This window comes from Onychomys torridus, chromosome 1 (assembly GCF_903995425.1).
Source record: "Onychomys torridus chromosome 1, mOncTor1.1, whole genome shotgun sequence".
Classification (NCBI taxonomy): Eukaryota; Metazoa; Chordata; class Mammalia; order Rodentia; family Cricetidae; genus Onychomys; species Onychomys torridus.
In genome coordinates, this window is record NC_050443.1 from 105489392 (window position 1) to 105509275 (window position 19884).

The 19884-nt window shown below is 50.9% G+C and overlaps 1 protein-coding gene across 2 annotated transcripts; it reads left to right on the forward strand.

Annotated features, from left to right (window-relative positions):
- Positions 1-75: 75 nt before the first annotated feature.
- On the forward strand, positions 76-17179 carry Rnf40 (ring finger protein 40). Of its 2 annotated transcripts, none has more exons than XM_036193905.1 (20): positions 76-189; positions 301-502; positions 888-1055; positions 1131-1272; positions 2390-2596; positions 3053-3174; positions 3271-3417; positions 3500-3574; positions 4637-4756; positions 4840-5019; positions 7701-7836; positions 8860-8981; positions 9071-9498; positions 9578-9695; positions 9844-9993; positions 10163-10375; positions 10450-10575; positions 13758-13898; positions 13982-14083; positions 16033-17179. In XM_036193905.1, exons 2-20 carry the CDS (start codon positions 371-373, stop codon positions 16207-16209), a joined length of 3006 nt encoding a protein of 1001 aa, XP_036049798.1. In that variant the 5' UTR covers positions 76-189; positions 301-370; the 3' UTR covers positions 16210-17179. The 2 variants fall into 2 exon arrangements, with proteins under 2 accessions (XP_036049798.1, XP_036049791.1); XM_036193898.1 differs by having other exon boundaries at positions 132-193; positions 16033-17176.
- Positions 17180-19884: the final 2705 nt, after the last annotated feature.

Genomic DNA, 19884 nt, shown 5'->3' on the forward strand with positions numbered 1-19884 from the left:
CAATCATTGAGAGACATACCGTCGATCGCGAAAAATACTAAAAGACTCAAGAGGCGGAACCAAGAGCCACCAATGGAAACAGGAAATAAGTTTCGCCACATCCGGAGCTGCTCTGACGCCTGCGCCGTGCGTCTGGCGGCCGGTGACGTCCGGTGAAGTCCAAGATGGTGGCGCTCGGCTGACCCTACCGTGGGTGCGGACCCTGGCCAGCGGGGGCGGGGTCCGGCTGGTGAGCCCCGCGGCACGCTCGGGGTCCGCAGCCCCGGACGCGTCCACAGCCCTGCCCTCTGCTTTCCGCAGGTGACGGAAGTGCCGCCTCCGCCCGCTGACGGCCCGGAGAGCCCGGAGCCGCCCCGCCGCCACCGCCGCTATGTCTGGCCTCAGCAACAAGCGCGCCGCCGGCGACGGGGGCTCAGGACCCCCCGAGAAGAAGCTGAACCGCGAGGAGAAGACCACGACCACTCTAATCGAGCCCATTCGACTTGGGGGCATCTCTTCCACGGTTGGTGGGCTTTTGCTGAAGTCATGTTTGGCCTCAGCCCAAAGAGTTCAGAATCTTGAGTGTGCACGTGTGTGTATATACACACAACGGGGGGGGGGGGGGGGCATGGCACGCGTGTGATCAGAAAACAACTTTGTAGAGTCGTTCTCTCCTACTCATACATTAAATATGTTCCCATAAGTCGTGCGATTTGTTAAAAACCTGTCAGAAAAAGACAGTGGTAGAAACAGAATGTGAAGCTCTCTGTATATGTCTGAGTCTTTGTGGATTTCGCTGGTAGCTAGCCTTAGTATACTGCTCCCCTTTAATCTAGTCGCCCTCCCTTGTCTCTGTGATGGCTCAAGACCCTGACTGACACGCCTCTGCTGTCTCTTCCCCCGGGTAGGAGGAGATGGATTCCAAGGTACTGCAGTTCAAGAACAAGAAGCTGGCGGAGCGGCTGGAGCAGCGGCAAGCTTGTGAGGATGAGCTCCGAGAGAGGATTGAGAAACTGGAAAAGAGGCAGGCCACTGATGACGCCACGCTCCTCATTGTCAACCGCTACTGGGCCCAGGTGGATGCCCGAAGACTGCCCTGCTGGAAAAGGCACTGAGGCATTCATAACCTCTTTCGTTCTCTCTTCTTTCAGCTGGATGAAACCGTAGAAGCCCTTCTCCGATGCCACGAGCGACAGAGAGAGCTGTCTTCGGGAACAGAGGCACCTGGGTTCCAGGAGGGGCTAACCCGTGATGTTATCCCTCGAACAGACCCAGGGACATCAGATCTAAGGGGTAGGACCAGAGCCCTGGGGACCTTAATTTCTGAGAAAAGTCTGGAGAAGGAGGTGGCTTTGATGTTGATCTGCTGAAATGCCCACCCCACCCATAGCTGTTTAAAGTTGGTTTCATGCCAGCTGTGGTGGTGCACACCTTTAATCCCAGCTCACGGGAGGCAGAAACTGGTGGTTCTCTCCTAGAGTTCCAGGCCAGCCATGGCTACTTAGCTACATGGTGAGACTCTGTCTCAAAAACAATTTAAAAAATGAAATGGTGAATAAGAACAAAGTTTTAGATCTAACTGGATCTTCATAATCCTTTCTCAAGAAGTAGAAGCAAGTGGATCTCTATTTTTTCTAATTTATTATTTATTCAGTTATGGTCTTTTGAAGCAGGGTCTATGTCACCCTGGCTGTCCTGGCACTCCACCTATAGACCAGGCTAGCCTCAAACCCAGAGATCTTCCTGCCTCCTGAGTGCTAGAATTAACGGCTTGCACCACCACTGCCCAGCCTCTGTTGTTAAAAAACAAAACAAAACTGAACTGGTCTTGAGTCTTGGGCAATCTTAAACAGATCACAGGTGTAAAAATTAAAAAGAAAAAAAGGAAGAAAAGGGATACTCAATAGTAATTATGGGTTTATCTAGACAGAGGGATAAACAAAGGTAAACAGAAAGAAATATATTCTTGCCATAAAGGAAACTATATATCCATAGTAAGTAAAAAGTATTGGGACTGCTGAAAAGGAATAAATGTCTTGGGAGGCTGGGTTCTACTTTAGATTGGGAAGGCAGAGGAGCCTTCTCTGAGGATGTGATGTTACTGACCCTTAAGAAAATGAACTATTGTTAGACATGGTGGTACAAGCCTTTAAGGCCAGCACTGGGGACTCAAAAGCAGGTGATCTCTGTGTGTTTGAATGAGGCCAATAAGATCCTGTTCTGTCTCAAAAAAGAAAAGAAAGAAAATGAGTTATTTAAATTTAGGTCTCTCCCTGTGGAGATGGGACAAGAGCACACTGCAGGTGGTATTATTAGCCCTTGAGATTAAAGAGCTCCTTCTGGAACATGGCACAGTTTGATGGGCACTGCCACTTTTATTCCCTTTATTATGGGTTATCTGTCCTTCCAGAACCCGTGCCAATGCAGTTTCGAACCCCTCTCAGTGAGCCAGCCTTGGCTTTTGTGGTGGCACTGGGTGCTAGCAGCAGCGAGGAGGTGGAGCTGCAGCTGCAGGGACGGATGGAATTCTCCAAGGCTGCTGTGTCTCGAGTGGTAGAGGCCTCGGACCGCCTCCAGCGGCAGGTGGAAGAACTCTGTCAGCGAGTATACAGCCGGGGTTAGTTCTTTAGACACTGTCCTAGAGAAGTCCGTCCCCACCTGCATCCTTAGGAGTCCCTTCCCTAATCTCCGTAATTCCTTGAGGACAGAGCTCCCAGTGAACAGTCAGCCTTGTTCTTGTTGGGACCACTTAGTTCCAAAGGGGGATTTCGCCTTTGATTCCTGAAGTGGGACCCCAGAGAGATGACTGGAGGAACTGTTGTCTCTGGTAGGGTCAGACCCCTCCAGTGAGAGGGCTCTCTGGAACACTGTACAAAGCTCAAAGGTGGCTGTTATCCCTCTGGACCGAGAGGCAGGTACCCAGGCTTTGTGTGACAGCAGGCTTCTCTCTCCGGTTGTCAGCCAAACGGTTCTCCTCTGAGCTGGCTTTGGTGAGACATCTGGTACATCGCTCCGCATGGAAACTCCCGGGTTATCCAGGGCTTGACTCTCAATCTGGGCTCTGCATTCCTAGGGGACAGTGAAGCCCCTGGGGAGGTGGCTCGGGTGCGCACCCGGGAGCTGGGCAGAGAGAACCGCCGACTCCAGGACTTGGCCACCCAGCTGCAGGAGAAGCATCACCGCATCTCGCTGGAGGTGGGTCAGGGGTCTGGGTGCAGCTCGAACCAGGGCAGGGTTTGGTGTGCCACCTGAGGGGTCTCGGGAAACCAAGCCACTTCCCGTCGCCCCCAGTACTCTGAGCTCCAAGATAAAGTGACGTCCACAGAGACCAAGGTCCTGGAGATGGAGACGACGGTGGAGGACCTGCAGTGGGACATCGAGAAGCTGCGCAAGCGAGAGCAGAAGCTCAACAAGCACTTGGCGGAGGCCCTGGAGCAGGTGCGGGAGCGGGTGGAGCCAAGTACAGTGCCTGGGACTCCAGCTCTGCCCCTCACTTCCCTTGTGTCTGTTTTCTCTGCAGCTCAACTCTGGCTACTATGTGTCTGGGAGTTCCTCGGGCTTTCAGGGAGGCCAGATCACACTTAGCATGCAGAAGGTGAGCAGCAGCATCCCTCCAGTCCTTCAGGCCAGTCCAGCCCTTGGCATCCCCGAGGCAAACGTCTGTATTTGAGACTGTTTCCCGCTGCACTTCTTTCTTTCATTCACTTACGTACTCAGTTATTGAACAACTTCAGGAGTTAAGTGCTAGGAGCTAGGTGACTGGAGCGCACCAGTGACCACGGGAGCCCCACTTTGTTTGAGAAGCCAACGTGCATATTTGAGCGCGCTCGGTCCTCTTGAGCACCTCCCTCCGCCTTAACGCTGGACTTCAGTCTGTGTTTGCACAGACTTTATGTTTTGCTTCTTTGGTCTTGAGGCAAGGTCTTATGATATAGGCCAGGCTGGCCTGGAACTTGCTGTGTAGCTGAGGGTGACTGATCCTTTTCCTTTTGTCTCCCAAGTGCTGAGATTATAGGCTTTGAACTACCATACTTCTTTTTTTTTTTTTTTTTTTGGCGGGAGCTGAGGACCGAACCCAGGGCCTTGCGCTTACTAGGCAAGCGCTCTACCACTGAGCTAAATCCCCAACCCCAGAACTACCATACTTCAAATCAGTTTCTTAACATTTATTTTATTATGTATACAGTGTTCTGTCTGCATGTGTGCCTGTACGCCAGAAAAAGGCACGAGATCTCATTATAAATGGTTGTGAGCTACCACGTGGTTGCTGGGAATTGAACTCAGGACCTCTGGAAGAGCAGTCAGTGCTCTTAACCTCTGAGCCATCTCTCCAGCCCTCAAATCAGTTTCTTAATGAACTCCAACTCTATTTCATATGAGAGAGCAATAAAGTTCCCATGGAAGTTAGGGAACTTCTATTCAGGGGAACATACAAGTAACAATAGAACATAAGTGGGTAATGAGCAGCATGAAGAAGTACAAGAAAGACATTCCTGTGCAGGGCTGATTTTCCCCATCTCCTCAGAGCCTGAGGCAAAGCCTTGGTCTGACTCTGTCAGTGCTCAGCACAGGGGAGCCTGGGAGGAATGCATGGAGGATTGTGGGGGACACACTGCCCGTCCTGGTCTTGCCTACCACAGCCCCTTCCACTCCTTAGTTTGAGATGTTGAATGCAGAGCTGGAAGAAAATCAGGAATTGGCCAATAGCCGCATGGCAGAACTAGAGAAGCTTCAGGCCGAGCTTCAGGGGGCTGTCCGGACCAATGAACGTCTCAAGGTAGGCTGTGTTGAGACTGAGAGGCCTGGACTGAGCCGCAGATCTGGCGCTAATCGGACCCTTTTGGATGCCTTCCTCCCCAGGTGGCCCTGCGGAGCCTTCCTGAGGAGGTGGTACGTGAGACAGGGGAGTACCGCATGCTACAGGCTCAGTTTTCCCTGCTCTACAATGAGTCTTTGCAAGTGAAGACCCAGCTGGATGAGGCCCGGGGGCTGCTGCTGGCCTCCAAGAACTCCCACTTGAGACACATTGAGCATATGGAGGTATGGTCTTGGGATGAGTTGGGTCTGGGGTGAGGACTAGACCTGTAGGGTTGGGACATTCATGTGCTCCCATGGGTCCTTATGAATCTGCTAAGAGTCCTTTGGTCCTAGAATCTTCCTTGGCCAGAGATGAGACTGGGGGATGTATATCTTTGTTTTTCTTCCAATTTTAATCATTAACTCTGTTTACAAAATATTTTTTTAAAGTACCATTATAATAACCATAAATGTTCTGTAAGACCTGGGCTCAGAGAACAAACTCACAAGAGATCCACTTGCCTCTGCCTCCTGAGTGTACAATTATGTACGATTAAAAGCATGAACACCACCACCACCGCCGCTGCCTTTACTATTTCTATAGTAATCAGATGTGAAGTAACACAGTAAAATACAAGCCCGTTTAAAGATCTATTTATTTATTACGTATACAGTGTTCTGTCTGCATACATCTCTGCAGGCCAGAAGAGGGCATCAGATCTCATTACAGATGGGTGTGAGCCACCACGTGGGTGCTGGGAATTGAACTCAGGACCTCTGGAAGAGCAGTCAGTGCTCTTAACCTCTGAGCCACCTCTCCAGCCCACACAAGCCCATTTAAACACAAACTGCTTTAATGGCTGCAGGAAGGAGCTGGTTTTGTTTTCTGTTTTTCATGCATCTGGTTCTGGTAGAAAACAGTTTGCATTAGGGCAGTGTGTACCCTGGAAACTTTGTTTTCTGCTTGTGCATATTCATTGGATCCAAAACCACACGTAGATAGAGCTTGTTCTAAGCACCTTCGGCTCCTCTCCCTCCAGAAGTCACAGTGTTAAGGACTTGGATGTTTTCTGGGAATGGCATTTACAATTACTTATCTCCAGCCAAATTTTACATTTTCTCTAAGTGAAGCAGTAAACATAGAATGAAAGCCTCCAGAGACCAGTCTCTACCCACAGTTTCCACCAGGGAGCACAGCAGCAACTCTGCATGGCAATGGGAATGAATTTCAGTTTATTCCTGTTAGTTTTTAATCATGTTAATATCAGAAATAGAGCCAGATATCCAAAAAGAAATATTAGTGCCGAATATTTCACGGTGTGGAATCAGGGTTGCACATATGTCTCAGTTCTTATTTAAAAACAAAAATAGCCGGGCAGTGGTAGCGCACACCTTTAATCCCAGCACTCGGGAGGCAGAGCCAGGCGGATCTCTGTGAGTTTGAGGCCAGCCTGGGCTACCAATTGAGTTCTAGGACAGCCAAAGCTACACAGAGAAACCCTGTCTTGAAAAACCAAAAAAAAAATAAATAAAATAAAATAAAAATAAAAATAGAAAAAACCAACAAACCAACCAAACAAAACCAACCAACCACGTTACATATGTATGTGTGTGTGTATCATTTAAAGTTTTTATATATATGGATGTTTGCCTGCATGTTGCTGTGCACTACATGTGTGCCTGGTGCCCTCTGAAGCCAGAAAAGGGCATCAGATCCCCTGGAACTGGATGGAGTTAACAGATGGTTGTAAACCACCATGTAGGTCCTGGGAATTGAACCTGGGTCCTCTGTAAGAGCAGCCAGTGCTCTTACAACTGAGCAATCTCGCCAATGCTTCCTTCTTTTTTACAGTGGTTTTTTTTTTGTTTTTGTTTTTTGTTTGTTTGTTTGTTTGTTTAAGTGTTTTGCTTGCATATATGTATGTGCAGCACAGTTTGCCTGGTGCCTGCCGAGACCAGAATCCCTGGGATTAAAGTTATAGAGGGTTGTGAGCTGTCATGTGTGGATTGGAAACCAAAAACAGGTCCTTTGGAAGAGCAGCCAGTGCTCTTAACTGCTGAGCCATCTCTTTATCAAGGTGTCAGTGTGTAGCCTTGGGTGGCCTGGGACTCACTGTATAGATCAGGCTGGCCTCCCATGTAAGACATCCACAAGCCATTGCTTCCAGAGTGCTGGGATGAAAGGCATACGCCGTAATGCTTGGTGTATTTATCTGTCTTACATTCATTCACTGGGGTCCTTTTTGCTTTTCTGAGAGACTTAAGCTTAAGTAACCAGTGCTGGCTTTATTTCTTTTTTCTTTTTGAGACAGAATTTCTCTGTGTAGCCCTGGCTGTCCTGGAACTAACTAACTCTGTAGACCAGGCTGGCCTTGAACTCAGAGATCTGCCTTACCTCTGTCTCCCGAGTGCTGGGATTGAAGGCATGCGCCACCACCATCTGGCAGCTTTATTTCTTTTCTTTTCTTTCTTTCTTTTTTTTGGGGGGGGTGGGGATGGGGGGCTTCCGAGACAGGGTTTCTCTGTGTAGCTTTGAAGCCTGTCCTAGAACTTGCTCTGTGGCCTCGAACTCACAGAGATCCGCCTGCCTCTGCCTCTCGAGTGCTAGGATTAAAGGCATGTGCCACCACCGCCCGGCTTTTTTTTTTTTTAAGATGTATTTATTTATTATGTATACAGTGCTCTGCCTACATGCATGCTTGCAGGCCAGAAGAGGGCACCAGATCTCAATACAGATGGTTGTGAGCCACCATGTGGTTGCTGGGAATTGAACTCGGGACCTCTGGAAGTATAGCCAGTGCTCTTAACCACTGAGCCATCTCTCCAGCCCCAGCTTTTTTCTTTATAAGCAAAAACTGGGTCTTTTCATTAGTATGAGGGTAGGATTTTCATAGGCTGTGTGTTTTTAATACCTCAACCCACAGAGTGATGAATTGGGGCTGCAGAAGAAACTGCGCACAGAAGTTATCCAGTTGGAGGATACCCTGGCCCAGGTACGCAAGGAGTATGAGATGCTGCGCATTGAGTTTGAACAGAACCTTGCGGCCAACGAGCAGGCTGGTACGTGGTGGGCTTGGGTGGAGGGAAGCCTGAACCTTTGGGCTGCTTATCTAGAGCCAGTAACTTGAGGGTTTCTCAGAGCCTCAGTCCCCCACAGAAAACAGGCAGTACACTACCTGTACCCTCACAGTGCTGTCAGCAGCTGGGATGTGTCGCTGAGCCGGTGACGCCCGACTGTGAGCTCTTCTGACCTCTCTCTGAGAGATTTGTCTCACAAAGGTTTATTGAGTACTCCCCATGAGCCACACTCAGTTCTAGGTTTTAGGGTTTTGCCAATAAACAAAGACTCTCTGCTCCTGTGGGGTGAGTTTAGTAGAGGGTGATAGCCAATGAAGAACAAGTAGAATAGTGAGGCAGGAACCGAGCATGATGCCCACACCTGTAATCCCAGCACTGGGGAGGCAGGCAGATCTCTGAGTTCGAGGTCAGCATAGTCTACAGAGCAAGTTCCAGGACAGCCAGAGCTACACAGAGAAACCCTCTAAGGGGGTGGGAGTATGGGGGCGGGCGTGGGGGAACACCGACTGCTCTTCCAGAGGACTCAGATTTGATTCCAGTACCCACAATTCCCAGTGATCCAAGACCCTTTTCTGGCCTGTGGGGACACTACACTACACAGACATACGTACATGTAAGTAAAACACTTACACATAAACTTTACAATTAAAGATTAATGTTTATGTGTATAAGTATTTTGCATATATGTCTGTATGAGTATGCATGTATGTCTGTGCACCTCAGGCATGTGTGCCTGATGCTCATAGAGGCCAGAAGGCACTGGATCCCCTGGAACTGGAGTTACAGACTGTTGTGAGCTGCCATGTGGGTGCTGGGAACTAATCCTAAGTCCTCTGCAAGAGCAGCCAGTGCTCTTCACCACTGGGCCATCTGTCCAGCCTCTCTGAGGCCTTATTTCCCCTCTGTATAATGGGAGCGTTGGCTCTATTCCGCTTCTCTCCCCTCTGGGGAGTAGGAGAGTTGGAAAAAGACAGTCCTACGCACCCACTTCTGCCTTTTTCCCAGGGCCTATCAACCGTGAGATGCGCCACCTGATTAGCAGTCTCCAGAATCATAATCACCAGCTAAAAGGGGATGCCCAGCGATATAAACGGAAACTTCGAGAAGTACAGGCTGAGATTGGCAAAGTGAGGAGAGGGAGCTGCCTGGGAAAAGCCTTCGATCGATCTTAGTGAGCAGTGGCTCACCTCCTTCTTGTTTTCCTCCATCTTTACAGCTCCGGGCCCAAGCCAGTGGTTCTTCCCACTGCATTCCCAGCCTGAACCAGCCAGACGACTCTGGCCTCAATGCCCTAGCCCCAGGGAAAGAAGATGGGGGGCCAGGCCCTGGAGGTACCCCTGACAGCAGAAAGGAGATGACTTCAGTGCCTGGAACCGCCTCTGCTGCGTCTTCAGTAAAGAAGGAGGAGCTGGTCTCCTCTGAAGATGATGCCCAGACCCTAACTCCTGGGGCCCAGGGCTTGCCCCCTCGGGGCCGAGAACCTGAGGCCAGACCCAAGCGAGAACTTCGGGAACGGGAAGGGCCTAGCCTGGGGCCCCCTCCCATAGCCTCAGCTCTCTCAAGGACTGATCGAGAAAAGGCCAAGGTGGAGGAAGCCAAGAGGAAAGAGTCGGAGCTGCTCAAGGGTCTCCGAGCAGAGCTCAAGTGAGGTCCTGTTGCTGTCCCTCCGCGTCAGGCAGCTCGCAGCTCTCCTTACTAAGAGCCCTCCTGTCCCCTTCTCTAGGAAGGCCCAGGAGAGCCAGAAGGAGATGAAGCTGCTGCTGGACATGTACAAGTCAGCACCCAAGGAGCAGCGGGATAAGGTGCAGCTCATGGCAGCTGAACGGAAGGCCAAGGCTGAGGTGAGGGCGGGAGGGGCATGCAGAGTCTGGCCCAGGGATTTCAGAGCCGTGGGCCAGCTTCTCTTCTTCTTCTCTCACTATGCAAAGCAAGCTAGTAGTGGTGTTGCTGTATGGACCAGTGTTTGAGGGCTTCCTCCCATGGATGCAGGTGGATGAGCTTCGGAGCCGCATCCGAGAACTGGAGGAAAGAGATCGAAGAGAAAGCAAGAAGATTGCAGATGAAGATGCCCTGCGACGGATCCGGCAGGCAGAGGAGCAGATTGAACACCTGCAGCGCAAATTGGGTGCCACCAAGCAGGTGTAACGCCCTGTGGTCTCCTTGCTTCTAAATGCTGGGGTTCCCTTAGCCCTCTGTTTAGTGCCTTTAGCGCGGGACGTTTTGATGGTCTGGGTACATGCTGTTTTCTCGGGAGCTCCCCAACAACTACCTTGTTAATCCACCACTTCCTACTTCCCTTCCCATGCAGGAGGAGGAGGCGCTGCTGTCCGAGATGGATGTGACGGGCCAGGCCTTTGAGGACATGCAGGAGCAGAATGGGCGTCTGCTGCAGCAGTTGCGGGAAAAGGATGATGCCAACTTTAAGCTCATGTCGGAGCGCATCAAAGCCAACCAGATTCACAAGCTGCTCCGGGAGGAGAAGGATGAACTGGGCGAGCAGGTTCTTGGCCTCAAGTCTCAGGTATGGCAGCTACGGTGTGATGCTTGTGGATGCAGCTGCAGTTTGCACCCCGTACTGAGGCCTCCCATCCTCAGGTGGATGCCCAGCTGTTGACAGTGCAGAAGCTTGAGGAAAAGGAGCGGGCTCTGCAGGGCAGCCTTGGGGGTGTAGAGAAGGAGTTGACACTGCGAAGCCAGGCCCTGGAGCTCAATAAGAGGAAGGTAAGGCTGGCCTTTGGGCATGGCAACTTGTATGATTGGTTCATGTATTTCCCGCTAGCTCTGCTTGGCAATCCTGACCCAGGTGATCCAGGGTGAAGCTTGGCTCTGTTTCCTGGATAGCTCACAAGTATATGTTTACTGTTTATCAGGCCTTGTACTCAGTACTTGGCACAATTAATCCCATTTTATTTGTGTGTGTGTGTGTGTGTGTGTGTGTGTGTGTGTGTGTGTGTGCTCGCTCGCGCTCTCTTTCTCTCTCTCTCTCTCTCTCTCTCTCCCCCCCCCCCCTCTCCCTTGAGGGTAGGGTTGAAGGACAGGGGTTGTTTTCAAGATGTTATTCTTAGTTGCCTTAGTTTTGAGGCAGGGTCTCTCACTGAACTTTCCATTCTAGCTAGGCAGGCTGGCTAGTGAGTGAATCCCTGGGCTTTGCCTATCTCCACTGGGTTACAGACATGCACTGCCAATCCTGGGTTTTGACATGGATCATCTGGGATTGAGTACAGGTCCTCATGTTTGCCTCACCTGCCCTTCACCCACTAAGCCAGCTCCCCAGCTTCAGTAATCCTACCAGGATGGTTTTGTTTGTGGGAGCTTTTTGTTTTTAATTTATGTGTATGTGTGTATGTGTGTTCAAGAGACCAGAAGATGGTGCTGGATCTGCTAGAGCTGGTTATGGACAAGTGTGAGCCGCCATGTGGGTGCTGGGAACTGAACTCGGGTCCTTTGCAAGAGCAGCCAGTGCTCTTAAGCAGTGAGTCTCTTTAGCACACCCTGTTCCATAACTGAGGGATCTGAAGCTTAGGGAATGTCAGTTGACTTGTTCAGGAACAAATACAGCTGGGATTGAGACCCATGTCAAGTTCCTGAGGACTGGGCTAGAACCACTCATTCGGGCATGCAAATGGCTCAGTTGAGTAGAGGCACTTGCCTCTAACCCTGATGACCCAAGTTCGATCCCTGGGATCTGTTTGGAAGAAGGAGAGAACTAACTCTTAGAAGTTGCCCTCTGGCTTCCGTGGGTGTGGCATGCCAATTATACCCACACACATACAGCCAATAAAGTCATTTTTAAAAAAAATTTGAGGTTGAGGCCTGGTCTACAAAAGTGAGTTCCAGGGCAGCCAGGGCTGTTACAGAAACTCTGTCTGGAAAAATCAAATAAATAAATAATAATTAAAAGTCATTGGGTAACTTCAGCCGGGCGGTGGTGGCACACGCCTTTAATCCCAGCACTCAGGAGGCAGAGGCTGGTGGATCTCTGTGAGTTTGAGGCCAGCCTGGGCTACAGAGCTAGTCCAGGACAGGCTCAAAGCTACAGAGAAACCCTGTCTCGAAAAACCAAAAAAGAAAAAACAAAAACAGAAGTCATTGGGTAACTTCAAATAGATGTGGTGGTTGCTGCTATGTAGTCGTTTTCTTTCTTTCTTTTTTCTTTTTTTAATGTGGGTTCTGGGAATCGAACTTGGGTCCTCGTACTTCCGAGCACTCCCAGCTAAGGCATCCCTTCAGCCCTGTATTGTTTTCTTAAGAGGTTGCTTGCTTTTATTTTCTCCCTATGGAGATCATGATAGGTTTGAACTCCTTTTGTGTGTGTTTATTTGTCTAGTGACACGGTCTCTCTATTTAGCTGCTACTGTCCTGCAAGTATTATGTAGATCAAGCTGGCCTGTGGCCTTTGGCCTCAGACTCATAGAGATCAGCCTCCCGAGTACTAAGGTCAAAGACGCGCACCACCATGACCACTTTTTTAGATATCCTGATTTTAATTTATGTACATGGATGTTTTTGCCTGCTTATATGTCTTTGTACCACACGCTTGCCTGGTGCCCTTAAGAGGCCAAAAGACGGCGTCAGATACCTTTGAACTGGAGTTATAGGTGGCTGTGAGCCACCATGTGGGTGCTGGGAACTGAACCCAGATCCTCCGCTAGAACTGCAAGTCTTCCTAACCACTGAGCCATCTCCAACCCAGATGCTGAGAGCACAGGCTTTATATTAAACATAAGAAAAGTGGGCGATGATGTAGCTCAGTGAGTAGACTGCTTTCATAGCAGATGTCAGACTCTGGGTTCAGTTTCTAGTACCGTCTAACCTGGCCTATAAACTCAGCACTGGAAAGGTCATCAGGAGGACGAAGAAGTCATGTCATCCTCAGCTACAAGCAAGTCTGGGGCCAGCTTGGGCAGTGATATTTAGAGACCTTGTTTGGCAGGTGGATAGAGATAGAGGATTAACTGGAGAGACGGCTCAGAGTTAAGATGGCTGCTCTTCCAGAGGCTCTGGGTTCAATTGTCAATACCCAGCACCAATATGGCATCTCACACCTGTCTGAGGGGGTCCACCACCCTTACACAGATATGAATGCAGGCAAAACACCAATGCACATAAAATAGAGAATTAAAAAAGACAAGATTGATATTGATTTCATAACTAGTAGGGTATTGTCTTCTGGTGAATTCATTTGTGTAAAACAGGATTTTTATGTCCCTGTTACATGTCAGGTTGCTTTATGCTGACCAACACTGGCTGAGCCCTGCCTCCCCACCAGTAATCCCACAAATAAGTAATGCTGCCCATCCCTCACATTTCCCTTTGTCTGTCTTTGTTTTTGTGTGTTTGTTCATTTGTTCTTGAGACATGATCTCTCTATGCAGTTAGTCCTGGCTCTTGTCGAGCTCACTCTGTAGACCAGGTTGGCCTCAAACTCACAGAGCTCCACGTGCCTCTGCCTCCCAAGTGCTGGGATTAAAGGTGTGCGCCACCACACCAGGCTCTTTTTCTTTTTAAAACAAGTTCTTAATGTATTCCAGGCCGGCCTTGAGCTCTCAGTGACCCTCCTGCCTCAACCTCCAAACTGCTGGAGTAACAGCTACATGCCACTACACTTGTTTCAGACATTTGAGGAAGGAAACTAAGACTGTGTGAAAGAATAATGTGCTCCTTGGGGACATGACTTCAGAGCTGAGTCCCAAGGGAGAGTGAGTATGTCAGAGCTGTTGAGCAACAGAGACACGAGCCTGGAGGAGGTCAAAGACCAGAGGGAGCACTCTCCCGCAGTAAGATGCTATGCTGAAAAGATTAGGAAGAAGTGAGGCTGAGGACCACAAGGCAGGGTCATCCGTGGACTGTGGCCCCCAGGCTTGGGCATACAGTCCTCTCCTTCCTGTTCCCACCCACCTCAGGCTGTAGAAGCAGCCCAGTTGGCTGAGGACCTGAAGGTGCAGTTGGAGCATGTGCAGACTCGGCTTCGAGAGATCCAGCCATGCCTGGCAGAGAGCCGGGCTGCCCGGGAGAAAGAGAGCTTCAATCTCAAGAGGGCTCAGGTGTGTGCCTGGGGAGGGCCCATGGTTACAGTGCGGGAGGCATGCAGGCACGCGGTGTCTTAGCCTGGCTTCTGCTGCTCCAGGAGGACATTTCCCGGCTACGACGGAAACTGGAAAAACAGAGGAAGGTGGAGGTTTACGCAGATGCTGATGAGATCCTGCAGGAGGAGATCAAGGAGTACAAGGTGGGATGTGGTGACGGCTGGTGAGAGTTGGCTAGTCTCTGGGGCTCCAAAATCAGGTAGGATAGCAGAAACCCTGATTGTGATGTCAGACTGGCCAAGCATTGGTTGTATATATGCCATGGGGCAGGGGAGGGATTGCACCCTGTCCCCAGCAGTGAATTTGTAGTAATGCTACCATCTCAGTGATAAGTAATGTGATGGCAGAGGTCAGAGACAGGTCAGAACCCAAGGGAAGTCTCCAGAGTAAGTAGCCCTGGAGTGGGGAAGGGGTTGTGTAGCAACAGGCTTCCTAGAAGGAATTGTCACCCAAAGCTTGAGGAATGGGGATGAGAAGGGAAAGGCCCCAAGAAGAGCCATGTGGCTGGAGGAGAGATGGGTGAGTATCAGCAAAGTCCGAAGGGTGTAGGGCAGGCTTTGTAGCCTGTAAGCAGAGAAGAGGTTTTTACTTGTCAGGTTTGGGGAGGTGGAGGGGCATGTGACGCCGGGGATTACACCTTCTCCAAGCTTGGCCTTCTCGAGGCTGAGCGCATGCTTCTCCACTAAGCTGTATCCTCAGCTCCAGCAAAGGTCAGATGTGGGGCTAACAGCAGCTGTGGTGGGTGGGAGGGTGGGGACTGTCAGGGGAGTCGTTAGAGCAGTGCGCTCACTGAGTCAGAAATGAACACTTAGCTGAGTGAAGGCAGCAGACAGGGCAGATGGGCTAAGGCGGTGCTTAGGAGGTGGGACTGCTGGACTCAGGGATGGCCAGAGTGAAGGAAGAGGGACACCAGGGAGGCTCGGTTCTGGATGGAAAACTAGGTCGACAACACTCAGGAGTGGATTAGGAGCAGGTTGAGGAATGGTTTCAAGGGTGATGAGAACACGCTGCCTCTGAGCTCATTTGGGAGGCTGGGAAAGCATTTAACACCTCCAAAGGCTGGGCTAGAGAAGAGCAGGGGTATTCCTCTCCCCTTAGGAACCTCAATATTTCAGTGGCAGGCGGAAGTGACCCCCAAGGGTTGGAAGAAAATGGAGACGGGAAGTAGATGAGGAGGAGAACGACCTGAGCCTGCGCAGTGCTCCTGGGACTGGGTGGACTTGGGTGGAACAGGGTGGTCAGATCACCAGTCAGGAAGAGAGGAATCCCGTTGTGGCAGTTGGGCCTTCAGGAGGAAAAGGCAGACATGGACAGCTTGAAAAGGCTTTCCAGTGCTCATGGCAGAGTCCTGAGAGAGTGAGATAACACTGATCTGAGGAAGTTGGGCTAGCTGGCCAGGACTCCTGATAGGTCAGACACACGCCATGCAGGGCTGACACAAGGTAGTGGCTGACTGGAGCTGAAGGAAGGGCCTCCTGATAGCAGTTGGGGGGTAGGCGTTAGGCTAAGAGAAGGTCCCAGCAGGATCTGGGGACACACGGGGTAGGTCTAATTGAGTGTAGAGGTAGCATGTTTCTCACGACTAACATGTTCAGCAGTGACTTAGCAGGTGCAAAGAGAAGAGGGGGACCCATTGGAGCTTTTGCCCAAAAAAGCAAACAAGGCAGGAGATGAAGAGTTCAGGCTGGATCCCTGTCCTTAGGAGACCCAGCTGCTCTGCTGCTTTGTCGTTTTGTTTATTTTCTGTTTGGGTTTGATTTTTTATTTTTGGTTGGTTGGTTTTGTCTTGTGTTTGAAGGAGGTCTTATTGTGTGGCCCAGGCTGACCTTGAAACTGCAGCACTAACTCCAGCCTCCAAGTCCTGGGGACCGCAGTTGTGAGCACCATTCTTAGCTCCTTTCTGACTGAAAACTTGGTTTCTGAGCCTGTCTCCTCATTCATGCTGTGTGGGTTCCCACTTTCAGAAGTTATGGTCAGAATCAGAAGCATCTGCCATTGGGTAGGCCTAGCCTGGAATTCCCGGTGTTAGCTTGGAGTGTGGGCACTGTCAGGGATGCTCTAAACATGGTGTCTGTCTGTCTGTCTGGTCCAGGCGCGGCTGACCTGCCCCTGCTGTAACACTCGCAAGAAGGATGCGGTGCTCACCAAGTGCTTCCATGTGTTCTGCTTTGAGTGTGTGCGTGGCCGTTATGAGGCCCGCCAGCGGAAGTGCCCCAAGTGCAACGCGGCCTTTGGTGCCCATGACTTCCACCGTGTGTACATCAGCTGAACTTGAAACTCAGGGGACTCTGAAACACCCATAGACCCTAGGGGCTGTGCCCCCAGCTCCCCACTCCCCCAGGGGCAGTGGCCCCAGCCTCCTTTCCAGACTCCATGAACCCAGCCCTATGTACCTAGGTGGTTTGGGGCTACTGGTGCAGGAGAGGTGGGATTAACCAAGCTGAGCACCATCTTTTCTGAATGTCAGGTCTGCAGCCTGGGGCGCTCCCTAGGTTCACAACATCTAACTGGAGCCTTAGGAGCTGGCCTGACTCTGTTTCTACTGGGGAGACAGATCCATCCTTACCCCTAAAGGGGAATTCCTCCACCAGGAAAGGGCTTATCACCTGCCTACACGACCTCAGTGATGACCAAGGACCCTTTGCTTGGCACAGGGTCCTGGGCCCAGGGAGCCTTTCTTCACCTGCTTGGCTCCAGGCCTGGGCAGGGCTTTAGCCCTCCTGTGGAGTTTCCTGTACCCTGGTAGCTTTTGTGCTGAAGAAGGTGCAGCCTCGGGTGTCTGCCCTATTCCGGGAAGCTCTGCAGACATTGCCTCCTCAGTGCTGATTCAAGGTCATCCATTTCTCTTAGCCAGACTCTCTTCCCAAGGCCTCTTCAGCCCTCTTCGCACATCCTGCTGCTCCCTTGAGCACCTGGTCCTAGCCCTGCCTTCATCTTGGTGGTCTGAATTGTGGAGGTGCAGCTTGCCTGCCAGGAGGGAAGGGACAATCTAGCACTTCCGTCATTCCAGGTAGAGAGCTTTGCCTACTGTCCTGTGGCTAGCCTCTGCTCAGATACTCCCTGCAGTACCTGCCTGAACAGACTCAACAGTGAAGACAGGACCCAGTGGAGCCGGGAGATGGCCCTGCAGATAGCTACAGGATCTTTTGGACTCAACAGCCTCTACTCCAGAGGTGTTGTGTATGGGCTGCTAATTGTTATGAATAAATACCCAACCCTAGGCTGCAGAGTACCCAGTCCACTTGGTCTAAACACAAGTCTAGGTGCCGTACCTGGGTTGGTGTGGATCTGGGGTTGGGAACTGGGCACATCTGAGAACCCGCTTCAGCCCACCCAGCAACTGTGGGCCCCAGTGAACAAAGGCGAGCATATCTGCAGAGACCTGTTTCATGGAGCGACCCAACCCAGCTCACACTGGAGAAGCCTTTGGTTAAGGGTTGGCCACGCCCTTGGCGGTCATTGGCCATTCAGATAACAGCTTCTGGGTTGCATCCTGGGAGATGTAGTCCATTACCTCGCAGAGCGAGGTTTCCTTGTTGTACTGGCCAAAGGCGTGCGAATTTTTAATTTTATCCACCCCTACTCTGCGAACACACAAACCACGACACCTCAGCATGATGATTTTTCATTGTAACCTGCTCTGGCCACTATCTGAGCCCTTGGAAACAGTTTGACCAAACATGTGGAGTGTTGTAGTGTTGTCCGCTATTCCGGTGTCGCTCTCATGGAAGTCACCCTGGGGCTAGAGCCATGGCCGGTGCTGAGCGGGGTTGGGGTGGGTGTGGAAGCGGCAGTCTTGGCAGTGGCCTCCGGCTTAGAAACAGCAGTGCCTTCTGGGGGCTCTTCGGCCCTTTCTGCCCCCGGCTTGCCTTCGCGAAGACTCCCAGTGCTTTCTGCTTTCTGACCCCGCCTGGTTTCAGTGGGGTCGCAGTGACTGAACCAAGGTGGACTGGAGACAGAAATGTGGGCTGCTGTGACCTCGGGCGTGGAGCTGGCAGTGATGGGGACGCTCGCCGAAGCACGGGTCGCCCCAGGAGATGACATTGGGCCACCAAGAAAGCCACCCTGACTGGAGTAGTTAAGGTGGGAGAAACGCAAAGTATTGCATCATAGAGACACAGCCACCTGAGCTGTGCGCCAGCTGATCACCAGCTCTCTTCCAGCATGATCCTCCCAAGTCATGGCCCGCCATGGGCTCCTTAAATAAATGCACACCAATTCATTAGAGGCAAGTCCGCATGGGTTGGGGGTACTCAAACCTCCATGTGGGGTGGTAACCCCTAACTGTACAAAGTAGAGCATACCAGAGCATACCGCTTCCTTAAGTCAGACTGGAGAAGTACTGCCACCTTAGGGCAGTGAAAATCAGCCATCAGTCTGTCACATGGGTGCAGGGTGTGTCTTAAATGGCCAATAAGATTTCTTTGCTAGTCAGAACTCTCCCTTGGCCAACTGCAGGCAAGCTGGAGTTAAAGCGGCCTCAGCATTTGATGGAGACTTCTCCCAGAACTCACCTCAGGCTTTTGCTGATGCACCGCCGGCTCTTCTCAGGGTCACTGCCTCCTGATCTCTTCTTCCAACCTTAACCAGGCCTCCCTTTGCACTTAGCCTTCCTCTGAGGCGTTTATCAGGGCCCAGGCTACAGCTACTGAAACCCAACTCCCCAAGCTCCAGCCCTGAAAATCCATGTTTAAGGAGTGCGAGGGGACGTGTGACTCAGTCCCCCACAAGACTAACCTTCCTTAGACTTTGAAGGCCTCGGCTCTGGCTGCACCTCCATCCCTCCCTTATGCTCTGGAGCAGGGGTTCTCAACCCTCCTAATGCTGGGACCCTTTAACACAGTTCCTCATGTTGCAGTGACCTCCAAACATAAAGTTATGTTCACTGCTATTTCCTAACTGTAATTTTGCTGTTATGAATCGTGATGTAAGTATCTGTGTTTTTCAATGGTCTTAGGTTGTTCCACCCCCAAAGAAGTCATGACCCACATGTTGAGACCTGCTACTCTAAATCAATGCCCAACTGTTTGCCTCCTCTATCCCACCCCACTTCTGACATCTATACAAAGAATTCCCTGTTCCTGAGACCCCTAGACCCTGGAGTTACTTACTCCAAATGCCATCCACTCCACTGTGGCAGGCATGACCTTTAAATCAGTACTGCTCTGGTCCCCTTCCCATTGGAGTCCTTGCCCAACTGAAGACTCTTCCAGGACAGAGACTAGTCTATTTCTTCCAGGGACATGAAAAGGCAAGTCCTCCCCAGCCCACATTCCAGGAACAGAAAGGGAGAAAGCTTACTCTGGGATGTGGGCTAGAGGTACAATAATGTCCAAGAGACGGCTAGAGAAATGTCTCAGGGGTTAAGAGCCCTGGCTGCTCTTCCAGAAGACTTGGGTTCAATTCCCAGCACCCACATGGCAGCTAACAGCCATCTGTAACTCCATTGGCAGGCACTGCATGCACATGGATGCTCAGACACATGCAAATAAAAACCCCACACACATCAAAAATGTTTTTAAAGGCCAGGCGGTGGTGGCACACACCTTTAATCCCAGCACTTGGTTGGCAGAGCCAGGCGGATCTCTGTGAGTTCGAGGCCAGCCTGGGTTACCAAGTGAGTTCCAGGAAAGGTACAAAGCTACACAGAGAAACCCTGTCTTGAACCCCCCCCCCAAAAAAAAGTTTTTAAATTAAAAAGAGAAAGGTCAGGGATAAGCCTTTGTGTCTTCAGCAAGAGTCCATAACAGACGGGCAGAGATGGGCTATGGCTAGTGTTGGTCACAGGAAGCCCCTTAGGGGCCCATGACCAGACTTAGTAGACAGACAGTAGAAGCCAGCCTGGTATGAGGACTTCCTTGGAGTCATCCCAACTCCCTTAGATGAAATCAAGTTCTCAGCAGGTCCAACCACAAGGAGAAAATAATGGCCGGTGTGGAGGTGG